At 39.9% G+C, this 18,519-nt stretch overlaps 5 protein-coding genes across 12 annotated transcripts; 1 reads left to right on the top strand and 4 right to left on the bottom strand.

Moving 5' to 3' along the window:
- Positions 1-124: 124 nt before the first annotated feature.
- Positions 125-5,006, bottom strand: LOC124180338 (lipoma-preferred partner homolog). Of its 2 annotated transcripts, none has more exons than XM_046565767.1 (6): positions 4,673-5,006; positions 3,835-3,971; positions 2,577-3,093; positions 2,161-2,495; positions 1,665-2,080; positions 125-1,532 (listed from the first exon to the last, which is right to left on the bottom strand). In XM_046565767.1, exons 2-6 carry the CDS (start codon positions 3,961-3,963, stop codon positions 1,280-1,282), a joined length of 1,650 nt encoding a protein of 549 aa, XP_046421723.1. In that variant the 5' UTR covers positions 3,964-3,971; positions 4,673-5,006; the 3' UTR covers positions 125-1,279. The 2 variants fall into 2 exon arrangements, with proteins under 2 accessions (XP_046421723.1, XP_046421724.1); XM_046565768.1 differs by having other exon boundaries at positions 2,577-2,964.
- Positions 5,007-5,149: 143 nt separating this feature from the next.
- Positions 5,150-6,108, bottom strand: LOC124180358 (COMM domain-containing protein 3). The gene is made up of 3 exons (XM_046565801.1): positions 5,846-6,108; positions 5,501-5,772; positions 5,150-5,396 (listed from the first exon to the last, which is right to left on the bottom strand). The coding sequence occupies exons 1-3, from the start codon at positions 5,973-5,975 to the stop codon at positions 5,226-5,228; spliced, it is 573 nt and encodes a 190-aa protein (XP_046421757.1). The 5' UTR covers positions 5,976-6,108; the 3' UTR covers positions 5,150-5,225.
- Positions 6,109-6,208: 100 nt separating this feature from the next.
- LOC124180319 (116 kDa U5 small nuclear ribonucleoprotein component) lies at positions 6,209-11,349 on the bottom strand. Of its 4 annotated transcripts, none has more exons than XM_046565715.1 (8): positions 11,202-11,349; positions 9,874-10,127; positions 9,507-9,778; positions 8,740-9,428; positions 8,407-8,636; positions 7,577-8,295; positions 7,195-7,475; positions 6,209-7,116 (listed from the first exon to the last, which is right to left on the bottom strand). In XM_046565715.1, exons 2-8 carry the CDS (start codon positions 10,114-10,116, stop codon positions 6,611-6,613), a joined length of 2,940 nt encoding a protein of 979 aa, XP_046421671.1. In that variant the 5' UTR covers positions 10,117-10,127; positions 11,202-11,349; the 3' UTR covers positions 6,209-6,610. The 4 variants fall into 4 exon arrangements, with proteins under 4 accessions (XP_046421671.1, XP_046421673.1, XP_046421670.1 ...); XM_046565717.1 differs by lacking the exon at positions 11,202-11,349 and adding an exon at positions 10,797-10,820; XM_046565714.1 differs by lacking the exon at positions 11,202-11,349 and adding an exon at positions 10,269-10,421.
- LOC124180340 lies at positions 11,343-13,887 on the top strand. 2 transcript variants are annotated; one of them, XM_046565774.1, is made up of 9 exons: positions 11,343-11,453; positions 11,511-11,798; positions 11,894-11,984; positions 12,218-12,447; positions 12,521-12,745; positions 12,845-12,952; positions 13,036-13,146; positions 13,227-13,337; positions 13,422-13,887. In XM_046565774.1, exons 1-9 carry the CDS (start codon positions 11,367-11,369, stop codon positions 13,551-13,553), a joined length of 1,383 nt encoding a protein of 460 aa, XP_046421730.1. In that variant the 5' UTR covers positions 11,343-11,366; the 3' UTR covers positions 13,554-13,887. The 2 variants fall into 2 exon arrangements, with proteins under 2 accessions (XP_046421730.1, XP_046421731.1); XM_046565775.1 differs by having other exon boundaries at positions 11,894-12,034; positions 12,334-12,447.
- Positions 13,569-17,810, bottom strand: LOC124180326 (vacuolar protein sorting-associated protein 41 homolog). Of its 3 annotated transcripts, none has more exons than XM_046565734.1 (12): positions 17,658-17,810; positions 17,379-17,516; positions 16,920-17,202; positions 16,619-16,817; positions 16,259-16,413; positions 15,636-16,141; positions 15,041-15,532; positions 14,637-14,973; positions 14,321-14,557; positions 14,179-14,223; positions 14,005-14,078; positions 13,569-13,918 (listed from the first exon to the last, which is right to left on the bottom strand). In XM_046565734.1, exons 1-12 carry the CDS (start codon positions 17,676-17,678, stop codon positions 13,880-13,882), a joined length of 2,526 nt encoding a protein of 841 aa, XP_046421690.1. In that variant the 5' UTR covers positions 17,679-17,810; the 3' UTR covers positions 13,569-13,879. The 3 variants fall into 3 exon arrangements, with proteins under 3 accessions (XP_046421690.1, XP_046421689.1, XP_046421691.1); XM_046565733.1 differs by having other exon boundaries at positions 13,569-13,892; XM_046565735.1 differs by lacking the exons at positions 16,259-16,413; positions 16,619-16,817 and having other exon boundaries at positions 13,569-13,892.
- Positions 17,811-18,519: the final 709 nt, after the last annotated feature.

Raw genomic sequence — 18,519 nt, 5'->3', positions numbered from 1 at the left:
TTACCAGCCGAGCAAAGTTAATTTTGATGCTTACCTGGGTTGTACAAATTTCGTATAACTCACAGCAATCTACTGGGTCACAGTCGGAAATTTTACTGAAAATCAAATTCGCAGTTAGACTTTGATTAGTTTCTATTTTCCAGGTCATTCCAGGAATGGAAAAGAACTGCTCATCATTAATTATAATCATATAAAAAAAAGAAAAGCAAATTGGAATCTTCAATAAAAGCGGTAAACTTTCTTGGCTTTCTTATTACGGAAGAAATGAGTCGTTTTCAATTACACAGTAAAGCTAGAAACGTATCTGGGAATTCTATTGTAAAGCTAATTAGTATAGAGTATAGAAGTGTTTAAAAAATGCTGTTTGATTAAAACTAAACTTTTCTTATACTGCAATGGAATCAATTTGCCATAGTTCAGTTGTATTTGAATTTGCATTAAATGTGCATTTCTGTTTAACATACCTTAATTTCAATTAAATACGTGTAAGAACGTTATCAACATTCAAGGTATAGTCATCCCTAATTTATGTTCTACAATTTCATATTTTTCACAATAATCAATTGCATGTCTATGCTTGCTATCATACATACACAGAATAAATATTTGTTCTACTCTTGAGAGTTTTCTGAATATGAATCGTAAATTTGTTTGACTACTCTTTTTTCCGATACCTAAAACCACAGTTCGAATAAATGCAACTGTAATTTCATTAAATATTCATATGCTGACAGCAATCTATAATACATATGGTAATAAATCTTTTACCTATACGATAATACGAAACATTTCTAACTTATAAAACATCACAAATATTGGCTGTATAGGCCTCAGCTCAGCTCAATGATAAAATAAAACTATAACTCCGTGAGCATTTAAAATTACAATCTCTTTTTTATCTCTTCGTAATCATCTTTCACTTTTCGGTTTTTTCACTCACTTTAGAATCTTTTTCTTTCTCGTTCCGCCTGCCTTTTCGTGCGAATTAATTAAATGAGGCTATGCATGTACGTGTATAAAAAAAAAAAACAAAGTTTGATTTTTAAATACCTGTAAGGGAATGAATTCTCTGGTCAATATTGACACTCTATACAATCAACAACTTAGGTCTAGAGTTTGAAAAACTCATGTAAAATGAGTCAATGGCTGAGTAAAATATTTTTAGTTTTTCAGACCTCATGTCGCAAACATTGAAAAACTGCAAACTTATCTATCTAATTGTTTATGAGTGGATTTTAAAAATTATCTATCCTACGTTCTGACTTTTAAGAAAAGAATTTTAAAGCTCGGTCGTCATGTGTGACGTGAGTACTTGAACTCTGGCAGCGTTGCATCCTTTACATAAAATGTGATTGTCCAACGGGTAACAGCCGCGACCCTCGTTTTCGGACGAAAGAATGAGCCCGCAATCTTCGCACTTGTAACAATGAATGTGAAAACTTCTATCCAGCGCCACAACGCGGACGGTCTCATCCTGATCCGCTTCTGGCATGATGGGCAGTTTGCAGACGCAACAGCGGGGAGCGAATTTCCTACAAGAGAATGAACGTACTTCAATGCTGAGTAATAATTGGTTGTGCAGTACAAAAAGAATTTCGACCGGGAGGTTGCATAATTACAAATTTATTGAACCACTATCAAACCACAGCCACAATTATACTCACTTGTGGAAACACTGAATACAGTGAATCTGGTTAGTCGCATCTACAGTGAATGGTATGCCGTCCAAACTTTCACCACATACGACACACGTGAAACATGACGGATGGTAAGGTTTGCCAGTAGCCCTCAAAATTCTGTCTAATATCGGTCTCGTACAGACGCAGCATTTCTCTAACGTGTTAAGATAATCTTCTTCGCAGTAGGGTTTTCCCTCAAGTGAGTAAAACGGCTTCCCTTGCAAATTAACCTGGCATACAAAACAGCAGAAGCAAGTTATATGGAAGACCTTGTCCATAGCCGAGCAGCCGTTACCCTCGCCTTCGACTTTGCGCCCGCACTGTGAACATATGCCATAAATATCGGCGTCATCCGCTCCATCCTCCATTCCTTGTACCAACAAATTAGTCAGCGCATCAACCTATTGAAAAGTAGACAAAACAAATCAATGACACTTGGTCACAAAAATACGTTCAGACTTCTGAAAGTGACGAAACAAACCTCCTTAACAGGCGACATTTTTCCCTGCAATTGAGTCGGAGGAGCGGATCCGTATCCGGAGTACATCGAGTAGTTGCATGATAATTGAGAAGGAGGCCTCGGGTTGATAGGTTCGTAAATGGACTCGTACGTCGAAGACTGAGAGCTGGGACCGTAAATATCGTTTTGGTAATTCTCAGAGGGAAAATCGGTCTGATAAGTAGCTCGACGTAATTCGCTGTAACTGGATGATACAGGGCTTGGAGGTGGCGGCAGTTCTTCTGGCGGAGGAGGAAACGAATGTGACGGAGCGCAGGGAACATATTCCGAAGGTTCTGGTGGCGGTGGAAGATCTTCTATAAGGTGAAAAACTTGAAAATAGTGAAAAGGCTGCATTTAATTGTGGTTTACAAATTGCAAATCGTTAAGCTGCTCACCCTGATTGTAAGCGCCTGGAATATTGCTATACATATTTTCCGGCTTGACGTTCCATTGGATATTGCTGTATATCAAATCTTTCTCCTTTTTAGGGGGCATTTGCATCGAGGAAGAAGAAGCTATGTCTGTATTGCCGTAAACAACATCCCTGTTGGATCTGCTGGCTCTGTCATCGACGGGAACTTGAGGAGATGGTACGTTTCCGACATTTGAGTAAAAATTCTTATCATCGTATCCGTACTTCGTTTGAAATTTATCCTGCTTCTGTTGTTGATTAGTGTAAATGTTTTCTTCGGTGTTGTAAAACTTGGCCAACGAACTCCCATTCGTTGGCGTGTTATTGCGTACTGCGTTACTATTTTTCTCAGCGACTACGACGTTCGTTGTCTGTGGGACGTATGGTGCGGGTGAATTTGTGTACAGGTTTGTCGACTTTGACTCATTTGTTGCGATGTTGTTTAAAACTGTGCTGTATGAAGGGGCTGGTGCACTCTTCAGTGAGTAACTTTGCGGTATCTAGAGAACATTAGCCCATTTTCCAACAAAATTATTCCCAAATTGTTGTATATTAATAAAGTACAATAAAAATAATCAACTTCTGATAATACGATATTTGAATTGTTATTTAGAAATTTAAGCCAAGGTTCTCGTAAAGCTGCAGTACGATGAGTGAGTGTAAGCGTGTATAACGCAAGGTTATTGTAAGTAGAGACTAAACTTCTTCAAATTGTTCATACTACACACCTGATTCAACGAAATGGAAAGGGCTAGAAAACGGCTATAAATAAATAAATTTAACTTCAAGGGGATTGAAAATAAAACCCAACTGTGTGTGGATTTAAAATACAGTGGAGGAAAATTGGATTGGAATTCGGTAGATAAAGAATGAGGGAAAAAAACCGTAATTTTATCAAACCATGGTGCTTGTGAGTCATGTCCTTGTTTTCACGGCTTGAGTCATGCAAGCAAGTGTTAACATTCTTTGAATTGAATAAGCTGATTCAACAATTTCAGTCTTTTCGTAACAAAACTATATATCTTTGACACAGATAAACTGCTTGAGTATTACAAGCTGAAGGTATTTGGCAACGAAGTAGCCAGGCAGACAGACAGGAAATTGAGGTTTTGCTTAATCGCCTGTCGTTAGATGTTGAGAAATTCACATTGTGCCTCACAGAGTGAAATTGCAAAGAGAACAAGGAGTATAGATGTTAAGTCCAGTTAGTCATAAAGTAAAACAATTTAAGCGTGCCTCACCTCAGGCTGTGACTTTTTTGGCTTTGGCGGAACTGTGGGTCCGACTTTTTTAACAGTTTTCCTTACTTCTCCTTCCAGACTTAATTGGAGATCATTTATCTGCTGCTCAAGTTCATTTATGTTCGACATTGTGATATCTGAAAAAAAAATAAATTTTTTCAAATATTTTAGTATCTGAAAGATTAAAGAAAAACGAGCAAGTAAACAGAACTTATTTCACCTCAGCCCTAGGGTATAACATGAACACATTTTTTTTACATGAGCGCTACACGGTTACTTGTACTAATTATAAGACGGTTTGATTTACAGTGGGAGTAGATATGATTATTCATCACGACACCCGAATGAAAAGGCATAGGTGTGTCATTTTTCTATTGTTTTTTCCCGGTAACTTTTATCTTTTTCTTCGAATGGAATGCGAATGAATTCTACTTATTGTTCACTGTATCTGATTCAGGGATTTGATGATAGATTAAGTTATCTCTTAGATTTCATTGCGGAATCGACTTTCACGTAATAATAAAAACGATGCTGTCAAATTTTTTGTCAGATTATAAATACGTGAAAAATACTTTATTCAATAAAAACATGTGAAAGTTATACATCAGGGATATTTTTAAGCGACAAGGATAAATCGGAATTAACTGTACACTGATAATAGAAAAAAAGGAAACAGTAAAGGAAAAACTGCATGTATGTATTCGCTGATTGCAAACGATTAAAATGAGATTCGAACACGATTTGAACGCGGCTGAATTTTTTAACTACAAGTTTTAAGGGCTGTGACAAAGAAATGTAAAGATTAGTGGAAACACCGAACAAAATTTGACAGATTTACCTTAGTGAGAGTTACGCTGTGCCTGCACTGGTTTAACTTAAGGTTGCGAATGTAGAAACAATTTTACTTGCGCTTATAAATCAATTGAAACGTCAGTGAGAGAGAAAGCGATCGAATCACGGCCTCGCACACAGCTAACACAGGCGGGTCTGAATCTGAATCATCCTACCGCAGCACATCCTGCTTATCGCTGGTATACGACGGGTAACAAGTAGACAAAAAAATAAAATAAATATATAACGTCCATAAATCATGCGTAGTCTAAAGTCCGCATCTAAAACTAAGTAGAAGGGCGTCCCTACTAATTTGATTATTCATTTCGTTAGCTGACGAACTTTGTGCCACCTGGCGGCCGATGATTTGAATGACTTCGTGGAGCCCCGTATCGGCGGCAAATTCAATATCACAACACTGTTGAAAAACAACAGATATTATAATTTACAACTGATGATTGCTCCCATAGATACATAACTAGAGTTTTAAATAAGTCATTTTATTTCAAACATGAAATTTGAGGAAAAGTTCGACAGGCATGTATTATCCTAACATGATTTTAAACATTGGCAACTTTTTCCACATGTCTGACAGCATCCTTCAATTTATACACAAGTTCTTGAAGCTGTTGAGTGGTGCAAGCAAACTTCATCACCTCTGGTTGTCCCTGATTAATCGTGCTAAATTGAATGGTATATAATTGAGAACCAATGTAGTCTTCTATGTTCGACTGTAATTAGTAAATGATACATTATGGTTAGATGTCTGGTCCGATAATAGCGGTACAGCAATATTCCTTTCTCTCACGATAAGCGTTTGAAAATAATAATGTACCTTAACACAGTAGTCTAACTTCCAATTGACGTCAACGATGTGAGGTAAGCTATTACCGATTCTGCTCAACGATGCCTGGATACCTTCTTTATTACTCACATAAGTATCACATAGTTTCTTTACTCTGGGACCAGTGATATTTGCATTTGAGAGTGCAACACTCAATGTCTCTCCATCGAGGTCAAGACGGGCTGCATCAATCAACACGCTCGATAAATTGCCAAAAATTTCTTTGACTACGTCTGGTTTTGATCCATAGAGTTGAGCTATATCTGAAAGTTTTATATCACAACGAAAGTCATAACTTGTTGACTGATGAAATATGATATCGGATCTTGTACTCACATTTCTCTTCAGATTTTTCACATAACTGTAAAACTGCTATATCAATCAAATTTCCAAATATAACATCATTAATTATCTTCGGGTTCTGCAGACTAGACAAGCTCTTGACCGTACTTTCACTCAATTCCATTATTGGGTAGCGAAACTATAAAAATTACCTTTTAACCATGCGATTGTTTATCATATATAAATCATAAATCTATCTTCACCTAACCTAACTTTTGCAGATCAACTTTGACAGACGTCAAAGTGAACAATGATTATAAAGTAGTAAAGATGAGAAACTCAACAATACGTTCTGCTGATTAGATTAAACTGCCCGCCAAATATAAAAACAGGGAAATTTAATTTCCGAAAACATCGTAATTATAAATAGGTTTTATTCGTTAAAGTTTGGAAAAAAAATATTTTCTTGACAATTGCGATAGTAATATGACCACTGTCTTGATTGTACTCGACCTCTTATACCTTACTCTACGTTTTTCTGTAAGAAAATTGTTGTATGGAATGAGGTGATGAATAGAATGCGAAAAATAAAATATAATATTTTTTTCCCCCACAAGCAAGCGTCGTCTCGATGCATGTCTGATCAAGCTTTGCCATACATGTCACGTATCTGTAATATCAGTGCACGGTGACACTATGATACATATTATTTATGACAATTTGAAATATGAACCGCTGTATCACTTGTATCAATGTTCTCTCCTGGCTTGTAGGTAATTCGTTCTGGACTAACATATTTAACAATGATTTTTATCCAGCCTAAAGAGGATAATTGAGTAACACATCCTGCCTTGCGAGTTCAAGCAACATAGGATCGTCGAAGAATTTGTTGATAGAAACATCTTCGGAGAGGCCTTTGCGTCTCCTGGTTTTCAGCATAAATTCTCTGGCCAAATGGGTGGCTGGCTGAGGTTCGAGAGGTCTGATGGTTATGCTTTTGTCAAGAGGATCTCCCGGCACGATTTGCCAGTGATGAAAGACTGAGAGGCAAAACGCCTGGCCTTGCGTGTGCGTTCTGAGGTCTGTCTCGAAGCCGAAACTGTCGATGGCTGGGATAAACGCTTTTATCGTATACAACGGACTTCCGGGAACCGGAGCGTCTTGTGTAACGTGTCCGCGACGTTTTGCAAGGACCGTGTAAACCGCCGAAACACAATCGGCTGGTGCTTGGACCTCGACGAACAGATACGGCTCCATGAGGCGAGGAGTGGCCATTAAAAATGCCGAATAAGCGACTCTCCTTGCCGTCGGAATAATCTGGCCACCTGAGAGGACAAAAATCGGTTACTGCTGATTTTCTGGACGGGATTTCATTGAGGATTGCAATCGCAGATGCTTCTCACCTCCTCTGTGCAGGGGTTCCTGAGCAATGACGGCGTCCAATATCTTGAATTTTACATTTCTGATAGGCTCTTCGGCAAGAGGTCCTTCCCTGGTTCCCCATTGGAATCCTTGAACAATGGCATCCCTTGCGCTTCCCAAAAGCGTTTTGTCTACCTCCGAGGGCAGTGTGTCATCGACCAGAATGTTGGGTCCAGTGGAGTCAGGACCAAACGCCCAGATGCTTCGAGCCGCGAGCAAATCCCAGTCATACTTTGTCTGAAAAAATTCACCCAGGCGTTTTCTGGGGGAAATATTTGGATTAGATCAAGTTTTACTTCCAGAGTATCAATCGTTTCTGCTTGAGACAAAAGGACGGTATACCCCAAGACTCTGAATACATACTTGTTCCAAGTGATACGGACATGTTCCGCCTCGATATCCTCTGCCAATCCTCTTTCCAGAGGCTCAGCAATCATTGTCAGTTTATTTCGCTTGTTGGGAGTTTCAGCAAAGCATTTCAAGGAGCTAGTCTCGACCACCGTTTCGGCGAAAGCGACGACGGGATCAGCAACCTTGATATCAATTTCGGAGTACATTCTGCGCAGGTCGTGCATGGCGCAATCCAGATAGAGTTCACCAGTACCAAGAACAACGTGTTCACCGCTCTCCTCGACCCTTGTGCCAAGAAGAGGGTAGCTTTTGTTTACTTTTCTCAATCCATCCAACATTTTTGGTAGTTCGGACGGATTAACAGGCTCAACAGCGATCTTTATTACACTCTGAGTGTTGAATTTCAATGGTCGGAATATGTGCAAGTCATCAGAATTGCTTAGGTCAGTTATTGTGCTCGTTTTGACTATCGGCCTGTCGATACCTTCTATCAACACCCAATTACCAGCAGGTACTCGATTCAGTTCTATGGAGTAACGAGCTTCGCTGATCCACAAGCGACCGACCGTCAATATTCGCGAGTCCTCCTCGTCGGCCTTAGAATAAGCCTCACCCAAGACACGAACTCGCGCTCCCGCCTCCAAAGTCCCCGACATCACCCTTCCCAGTACAACGAACAAGGTACAATCTTCGGTGGGATACATTTTTGTACTGTGTACCATCAGTTGGCCCTAGAAGCGTACGTTTATTAACAAAATGTAATATACTCATGTAAAAGAGGCGCATTTACAGGCCAACATCGAGAGTAAATTAAGAATTTGCGCTGCAGAGAATCAACTTACGTCTGGATCACAGTTGGTCATATCCTGCGCAAGTGGTGAATCTGGAGGGCCAGTATAGACGTGTCGAACTTTGACTGGAGCATGAGAATGTGGACTAGGCACATGAGTTACGCACATATCAACGAGCCCGCTCATGTCACCCAAAAATCTTGTGCACACCAATCTGAGAAGTGGCCTGATATTCATTTTCATTTCTTCAGAGCTTAACCTGATGCCCAATTCGTCAAGCACTGAAAATATCAACAGCAGTCATAATTAGACAAATGAGAAATAAAATATAAATACTGGCATGTAGGTTCTCTGAAAAAACAAAGAAGTAAACGAATCACATACCATCCGGAAGTGTGGTGTCGACGTCGCCGACGACCTGTGCAAAAATCTTGTAAAGTGGTTCCAGAATAAATTCGATGAAACTTCGCTGAGCGGTATTATGCGGCGGTTTCTTGATAAACTTTCGAGTTTTCGAATTGAAGTATACATCGCCCCAAAGCCGCTTTGCAAATTCTGTAGCGTTAAGCTGCGGATGATTTTTGGCATAGAGAGCAGCAAATGATCTCAGAGTAAAGCAAACATTGTACTCCGAGCTGGCAAAGCAAACATTGCCCAAAGCTGGGGAGACGAACGCAGGATTCTCAGAATCAGAGTACAGAGCAATGAGCCCGTTCACTTCCTCAATTATGTGTCGCAACTTGTAGTAAGCGTCTAGAGGGGGCAACTTCAATTCCAGTATTAATCTATCCACTTTATTAATGCAGACAGTCAGTGCAAGTTTTTCCTGCAGCGCATGCTTCAGCAGACGTTCTGTATTTAGCATCACACCTTCTGCTGCGTCTACAACCAAAACAGCCCCATCCGACATTCGGATAGCGGCTGTGGCCTCGTCAGAAAAGTTGACGTGCCCTGGAGTGTCGAACACGTTCAACAAGTATGACTTAGCCTTAACATCTTGGAGCAGTAGAGTAACTGGTGTGGCTTTCGTTGACACGCCTCGCTGCTGTTCAGTAAACAAGGTGTCGGTGTATCTGTCAACGGAATCACAAATTTAGTACCAAGTTTAGATCGTAAATTTTCGTCGCATGTGTCGACAATGTGTTTTGTACCTGAGTGCCTTTTCATCCGTTACACTGTGCATGTAGGGGTGAGTTTGACGAACGAGGCAGTCAACGAGAGTCGTTTTACCGTGATGCAAATGACCCAAGAGTACGATATTTCGTATAAGATGAGGGGCATCCATCATGTCTGCAAGAAACTCGATGCTGTACGTAGTATCTGGCAGTTGCTGTTGCTTGATTTGAAACTTTGGCCTTCTGGTTGGCGCAATTAAAGGTTTATCAAGTGGTTGGGCATCTTCTTCTTGCACCAGAGTTTCCACCTGTATGAAACAGGCAAAATGTTACTAGTGATAACGTTTTCATATGATTGAAAGGTGCTATAAATAAATTACTTCGTTGATGCACAAAGCCTCACCTCCGGTCCATAAACTTCCAAAGCGCTTGGATAATAGCGTTTATCTTCATGGAGGACAACGGCCATCGTGCTTTGGTCAGGGTGCTCCCGAACCTCGTCCTTATCTTCTTCCATCTCTTCGTCAGATCGCTCTTGATCTCCGGCATCGTCTCCTCCATTTCCATACTCAGCTTCATCCTCGCTCTCGGATGCCAAGTCGGGGCCGATGTAATTTCCGAATTCATCGTAAAGGTCAGCATCCATCGTCAAAGATTCTGGGGATAAATTTGATAAACTATATGATTTCGACGGCGAAGATTGAAGCCAATTATGACTGAAGTTAAATAAATCGAAGTAACGCGTTAACGGATATTGCAAACCTCAAAAATGATTTTGGGTATTAAAAAAGCGCTCACTCAATCCAAAGACTAGCTGAACAAACTAACACTGAGGATTTACAACGAATTGAAACAGAAATGCTGCCAATAAATAAACATCGGTGGAGGTTAGGATTACGAAAAGCGTGCGTCGTCTACCGCTGTGACTTGAACTTAGCGAGAAGCCGTCGAGATGGATAGATCGATAAATCACCCGCAGCGCTATCTGGGTGTTTTTTAGGCGAAATAAGCGAGGCGCACTGTTATTTTGAATTTTTAAAACGCGATAATTGCACGACAATTCAGAAGTTTGTTCCCAGTTTCTCATTCTGTACCCAAACTTGCTTTTCAAACATAAGAAAGCTCGATTTTCACACCTTTTTTCCTCATTTCTCGTGCTAATAACGATGGCAAAATATAAATAAAAAATATCAATTACGCGTACAACATGTCTCTTAACTCTGGAGAATCTTTTCCTCGCAAACTGTTCGATCCCTGTGATAAAATTCCCCATTTTGAAATAGGTGAACCGGGTTATCGATTTTTCTTCTCTATAGAAATACATACCTATGAATTATTGTAAGATGAAATTCAATCACTACAGACACTTCGCTAACAGCAAATATTCTTTTAATTTTTACAGATGGTCCAATCCGGAGAGCGTTATGCTTCCGTGAGAATTTAATAGTCACTTTAAAGGACGAACTCACCACCAACACGAAACCTGTAGGCGGTTATTGTTTATCAGTGGAAAGTATTGGCAAGGAAGGTAACGAGTTTATGGTACAAATGCTCTCATCTTTGACTGTGAACGATTCATTCGCCGGATCAAAAGTCCTGGGTTCGTCGACGGACAATTTCCATTGCTTGGAAGAGAAACGAACGGAGTTAGCCCTGTTCTCAAAATATTCCGAACAATCGTTAAATCTCCCTTTCATGGCATTACGATCAACCTTTGACAGATATATTTACCAGCATGACGGACTGCAGGAGAAAGTTCTGTTCATTGGTCTGGAGGAGGATTTCTTTCACGTGGAAGCCCAGGAAATCTGTCCCTGCGACAAATCTGTGAACCGAAAAGATTTACCGCTTTGTTCAAGTGGCGAGATGATAAGCGAGGCGACGAACGTGCTGCTAATGCGGTATCTCGCTCTGAGAAACTTCCACGGAAGTCTTTCCTTCCAAAGCATCATGATCAGTGGACAACTCACGACATCCAATTACGTGAGCAAAGGCCATATGACATTGACTATAGATTAATGACTGGTAATTTTTTTGTAGAGATGTACCGGAGCGCAAAGAATGAAGCTGAACGGCAAGGTCCTCCCGGTTTATACTATAGAGCGCAGAATGCATGAGGAATGCGGACTTATCCACAATACGAAGACATACATGACTCAGAGCGGGTATATATTGCGACACGATTGGCTGGAGATTCCGTATCTGGTGCAAATCAATTCACTCATTGATCCCAACGATCTTGTCAACAAGGATCAAAATATTGTCACTCCACTGAGGTCAAGATGGAGAAGCGATGTTCAAATGATATCAATGTACCTTGATAAAAAGGTAGGAAGATTTTTCATCCGATGGTAGTGATTACATCCCCTATATAAAACGCGACCATTTATAAAGAGTTACTTCTCTTCTTTCTTGTCATTTAGACCTGCCAAATGGCGCAGCAAACGGAATACCTCACCGATCACCCCGAGATCAAGCAGTTGATAAGCGATTTCACGCAGACATTGTTAGCCGGTAATCATCTTGCTACCAAGGCAGCATTTTTACCAAGTTTTCTTAGACAGGTCATAATTTAATTTAACCTTTATTCCCATTTTCACTTCTATCTATTTAACTTATTGAGAATAAAAGATCCTTTGATGGTATGTATATCGAAGAATCGCAAGCAAGCTTAGTCATGATTGTTTTTTTTTTTTTTTTGTTATTTAAAATTTTATCATCTACGGAATGCGATTTGATCATCGCAGTGAAGCCGGTTAACGTCTTATCATTTACGGTTCAACATTTCGCGGCATTTGCCAAAAATCCCGACCTGTCCAAGGTCGGCCCGTCAGGCGAATCAAATCTGGATATAATGTCACAGCTGTCTACGTACAAGCCAAGACGAGTATGCAGTGTCTGCGGAATTTGCTTCGAGTGTCTAATGTCGGAGCAGCCTCCCAATAATGTTGAGCGCAAACGCACGGCTCGGGGCTCGGTAAGCAAGTGGCTTCTCAAGATGACGCAGAAAATACTACGTTCAAGTTTTCTTTCGCTTTTTTCTCTGACAGAAGAGCCCAGCATTTTCGACGTGTTCCGTATTCACAAAATGTCCCAGTGACGCAACTTGCGTCAGAAAGTTGTCAGATAGCAGCGACCCGAGCGTTACTTGTTCCGACGATTGTAGAACTTGTGAACCCGGAGAAAAGCACACTAGCATTTGCAGCTTACATCCTGAGTGTCTACTCACGTGCGAAGGGTGTCAACATGAAAGAGAACTGTGCCAAGTACACAAGGTAAAGCACCAAAATTCGAAATATTCAAATATACTTGATCAAGGAATGTGTTTTTCTTGTTTAAGAACGTTGAAAAAACGTTAAACTTGATTTATATAGGACTGTCCGGAATGTCTGGGATGCCGTAAGGTTTGCAGTCTTTATCCACAGTGTAAAAAAACTTGCGAGGGATGTCGAGTCGTCAAAGAACCGTGTCGTGTGCATAAGGTGTTATAATTTTCAAGCATCCTCTATCAAAATATGTTACCCTCTGCGTGGAAAAGAGTAAAAAAAAATTTATATGAGTTTAGGATTGTCCTGAGTGTCCTGGATGCCGTAATTTATGTAGCTTTCATCCAGAATGTGAAAAAACTTGCGACGGATGTCGAATGACCGAAGAAGAACCATGTAATGTGGATAAGGTATTGAATCTTTTGAGTATATTTAAGTGAGTCAGTTTTTCTGTGTAGAAACATTTTAAATTGCTAATATCTGTATATAGGATTGCAATGAGTGTCCTGGATGCCTAAGTAAAATCTGCAGCTTTCATCCAGAATGTGAAGAAACGTGCGAAGGATGCCAACCTGTTAAAGAACCGTGTCGTGTGCACAAGGTCGTATAATTTTCTCGCATACTCGATTGATATATTCGTCACGCCCATGTTAGAACGTTTGAAAATTCGTAATACTGGGTTTAGGCTTGCCCCGAGTGTCCTGGATGCCATAAAGTCTGCAGCGAGATCGGAGTTTCTTCAAATTGCGTAAAGTGCAACATTGAAATACTCCCAGAGAGCGCTAAAGTTGTTTTCAATCTGGACAGCGAAAATTAAAGAGTACCCAGCGGATGGTGTATAAAACAATAAAGAATGTTTAATTTATGGTACTATGTATAATACAATACGCTAGCAGTAGTGGCGGCAGAGAACCAAATTATTTATGTATATATGTCCTGCGCGCGCGCGCGTGTGTGTGTGTGTTTGTGTGTGTGAATTTAAAATATATTGATGAGCGATTTAATTATCTTTCATGTTTAAGAATTCACGTGTTTTTCACTCGATGGCAATAAAATAAGTATAATCTCCTCAAAATCTGTCGTCGATATCTCATCATTCGTTACTGTTCATCGTTTAGAAAACTGGCTTCTGAGGATTGCATATTACACAATTCTCCTGAAAAAAGAGAAACATTGCCAATACTTTTTATATGATTAGTAATTCTTGTAGCTGCCAACACGCATATTTTTAGTACATAAAACTAGAGATAATTCTAGCGTTCACTTACCAATGAATTTATGTTTCGCAAACAATCTTCATGAAACGAATGTCTGCAATAGAACATGACTAGATTTCTCGGTTCTGAGAAGAGAAAAGAAAAGAAAATCATCATTAAATAGAAAATTCTTGAACATGCACATAGAACATAATCGTCAAAACAAATTTCGTGGTCTTGACCTACCCCTTATAATTATTTTCTGATGACAGGCTCGACACATGTGATCATCTGTTAAAAAAAAGATGGGTCAAATTTTGTATCAAATCCTTTCCATTGAGATAGAGGAAAAACGGTTTGAAGAAACGAAATGGAAACGCGTCCTTACCATCTGTACATATTCCTTTTTGATGCGACCTAACAAGTTTTTCGTGAAGATTGAAATGATCGTTTGACAGTATCTTATTGCATCCTTCTTGTACAGATATTTGTAAATTGTAATCGCACATCATTTTGACCAGTGCATTTTTCAATCCAGGAATCTCAAGTCTTGGTTCAATTTTTTGAAGGATTAGTCGGGGATCCATGTAGGTGCCGATTCTTTGCAACAAAAATGTTATCGCCGCTGAAATTCGACACATACGTACAACATTAGGAACCAGAACAAATAAAAAGACGATGGATCACTATTTATAACGTTTTACCTGGCTTGTCCAATGAATAATTGACCAAGTTATTCCACAGCTCGTCATCGTCGTGCACCTGACAGAATTCAATTGCACCTTCTATGTCGTTTAATTCTTGGGTCATTAGGGCAAGAGCTTCTGAAGTATTGCCAATTCTACCGAGTAAGTAAACCATCTCTGGGTAAAATTGTTTCTGACGACAAATTTCAAGGGCTTGTTCAATAGGATAATTGTCTGATCTCCTCAGAAGCGGTAGAAGTTTATCTCTGGAAAAATCTGCATACAGACGGACTAACAATCCATGATATTTCCCCTTAGAATCTTTCGTGTCTTTTTTGTCCAAGGCATCTAAATACTGATAATTATAATCGTCAGCATATTTCAAAGATTTGTGAGCAATTGTTAAGAATCTCTTCACTCACCATGTGCAAATATCGATGATTCTTTTGCAGTTTTGCAACGACAATTTCGGACGGGACTCTGTTTTTTTCAAGAAAAAATGCTATCGCCCTTTCTGCGTCTAAATCCATCAAACCTTCGATCATGTCATGGACCGAGTTGTACAACTTGTGCTTTTGTATAAGTTGAAAAACGTCTTTATGCCTCAACTTGAGATATATCGCCAAGGATTCGTCGTACCTGTTTTGATGGGTGTACAAAATAGCGAGAGCTTCAAGTAAGACATTCTGGCCATTCTCTTGGGTGGAAAGATGCTCGCGGATGCCATTTATCACAGCGACTACGTTGTACAACTTTGGCGACCACTCCTTGACTAGCTGCAGAAAACCGTCCGGATCCGTTTTTAAATATTCGTATAAAACCATTTCATAAATTTCCGGTCTCAGCGTTACGTCGCCTCTTGGAAGATATGACGATATAGAACGCAGCTGATGCACTCTAGCAAATTTGTAGACCTGTGTGGGAAGAAGAAATCGATAACATTCCCATCATCGACTTAAAAAGTAGATTTTTATATGCGTAAGATATTCAAAAGAAAACATGAAAAACAAATCGTACTTCTTCCTCCCAGAGATTTTTGTCTCGTCCTAAAACTTTCAAACACAATTTTCCAGCTTCGTCATACTTTCTGTGTGCTAATAAATGATCCAGATATACACGGCCCACATATATCAGTGAGTGTTTCTTACAGTCCCTGCCTCCATTGGCTGTCACGGTCTCCAAGGCTAGCTCAAATTTCCCGTGCGTCAAGAGCCACTCAATTCTGTCATCAGCGTCATACAGACTGGCGACTACGACGTCTTTCGGACTGACAATAAAATACCTATTTTCATCCATTAAACAGTCTAAGTGATAATCGTTGCAGCTGTACTCCTTGTAGCCACGTAACGTTAACGAAGTAGCGCAAATAGCCGTGTATTCTAGATATTTCGGTTCGACTACGTGCAACATTGGCCGCTGACTGTTACCAGTTTCATCTAGCTCTTTCAGGCAGCCAAGTATTACTAGCTGATTTTCCAATGGCGCGATACCAGATATATAAAAATCGACTTGGAATGCAGAGACTGAAATAAAAATTCAAAAGTTTCAGTTACTTCTTAAGGAGTTTGGATTATAATGGAGTTGGTGGTGACAATTTTATTGAAACAGAGCACAGGAAATGATCAAAACAGGTACCATACCAGGGTCGACAGCGTATTCAGATAGATCTCGATTCGCCATCTCTTGTGCTGATCGTTTGCGTATTTGACAAATTCTAACCGTATCTACCCAGCCTATTAGCAACGTTCTATTATCAGACCACCTTAAGTTGCATCTGTAATGTTCGGGTGAAGCACTGAAATTGAATCACAAGAGTTGAGGGTCGCTGCAACACTTTTTAAATTTGTGAATAATTTTGAGGGAGCTTCAATGATAGCTAATAGGTGTAAAAGTTCAGATTTGACATAGAGATTTCACAGAAGAATGAAATTCATAAAAACCTAAAGTGGCACAATAAGCAAACGCAAGTGAACAAAAAAATTGAAAATAAAAATACTCACTCTATGGATCGAGTCCACTGTATTACTCCTAAGGAACATTTAGCATATAAATCATATATTCTAACCCCAGTATCTGAAGCCCAAGCTACAAATTGACCAGCCCAGGATATGGATCGTACACCACCTTCAGCTTCACATAAAACTGTAGGTTTGATCCGCGATAAAAATGTCTTTTCATATAAAATTAGTTTACTGTCACCTGAAATTTTGCAATGCAGGAACTATCAGCATCAGATATGTTGTCAAACGATTGAGTTGAAAGAAGTTGAAAAACTCAGATAAAAATAAAATGCTGCATTACCCGTTAGGAATCTTCTACCGCTTCCATTTTTGTAGTAATAAGGGTCAAGCGCGATACTTTTGACCAATCTTTCCATGCTCATGTTGTGGTTGTTCTCCTTGCTATAAAGACCATATATAACAACCTTTCCATCGTCGCTGCAGGATCCAATGAAATCTCCATTCTGATCTATGGATATTTGATTGACGGCAACGGTATGGGCCTGAAGAGTTTTGGATCGTATTCTGTTTCCTTGGTGATCCAATATATGGATCATTCCCCAATGCGAGCCCAGGCAGAGAAACTGAAAGTAGCGGTACGTTAGGACTCTCTGTACCCTAACCTGACCTCGATTCGTACTCGCACATTCTACTGCTTCGTGCGAAACAAAGTGAATGCGAGGAAGATAAATGAGAAGGAATCATCGCTGAGCGGACATGTAAGGAATATGAGGTATGACAGAAGAGGCGTTAATGGCACCTTTGGGTGAACAGCGATGCAGCTCGCGGCATCATTTTGGAGGATACTATCAAGATCATTTCTCATTCGGACGTATTTCAATCGTGGTTCAACCTCTTCCACATCAGAATCTGAATCATCTTGATTATGTTCTTGATCCTGAAAATAGAGGAAAGTAGTTTCAGCTTTAACTTTCAACCCACCACCCTCGATTTCGATACAGTTAATTGGGATTTTGTTTGCCCATAGAATAATGGGAGAAGATCGATTCATTCTACGTAAATCGGGAACGATAATTACATTATTTACACTATTATTCATCTGTGGTTAAAATTTTCAAATAATTTTTTTACGCAGTCACGTAGCAGCAGCAACACGCCAGAGAATCAAAATATTGGTCTTCGCATACATGGATGTGACACATACGAGTTTCGTGTGTACAGCACGCGAAGATGTGTCATTTGAAAAAAAAAAGGCACAGCAGGGATGGAAGGGAGATGACCGCTGATGACAGATTCTATGATTACGTGATCCGACAGACGGTAAAAGCTGTTCCAAAATTGTCCCAGACGATTTAACGTTCTCGACTATGGGTGCGTTTCGAAATTAACTGGTAGCGTTGAAATCTCGCTAGAATAGAGGCAGAGCCATCCACAGACTCGGCAGCAGAAGAGAGATAAAAAATTGTTAACAGCACTGGGAGCTAATATTTGAACGCACCCTATGACGTAGAAGATAAAGGTGTTTCTGCGCAGCACTCTCCAAGAACCAATCGTGTGCCTGGACCATATAAAGGCCATCTTGCAGTTCAACCAGTGGCTTCAACCTTAGAGCATGTCACGGATTTAAGCACCTCTTGTGGTGTAAGCCCGTATAGCGCACTCACCCCCATCCCCATATGATCTTACGATTCACCGTTTGCAAACCTTTTCCTTGGATTTAATGTCAGTTGAGATTAGAAAAGCAATCACTCGGTTTTTACTGATTTTTAGTCACTTTAGATGCATATTTTACGAATTTACGGAGTATGTTTATAAAACGGAGGCTTATAGGTTTCGATTGCCGCCCTTTATTTTTACATTTTGTAGCGAAAATTTCACTTTTTTCCGTAAGAGGCGCTCAAATCGCATTTAGACAATTCCTCTCAGGGTATGGACACTCA

The sequence above is a fragment of the Neodiprion fabricii genome, chromosome 4 (assembly GCF_021155785.1).
Source record: "Neodiprion fabricii isolate iyNeoFabr1 chromosome 4, iyNeoFabr1.1, whole genome shotgun sequence".
In the NCBI taxonomy this organism is placed as follows: domain Eukaryota; kingdom Metazoa; phylum Arthropoda; class Insecta; order Hymenoptera; family Diprionidae; genus Neodiprion; species Neodiprion fabricii.
The sequence above is the reverse complement of the archived record's forward strand: the minus strand, read 5'-3'. Positions and strand labels throughout refer to the sequence as shown.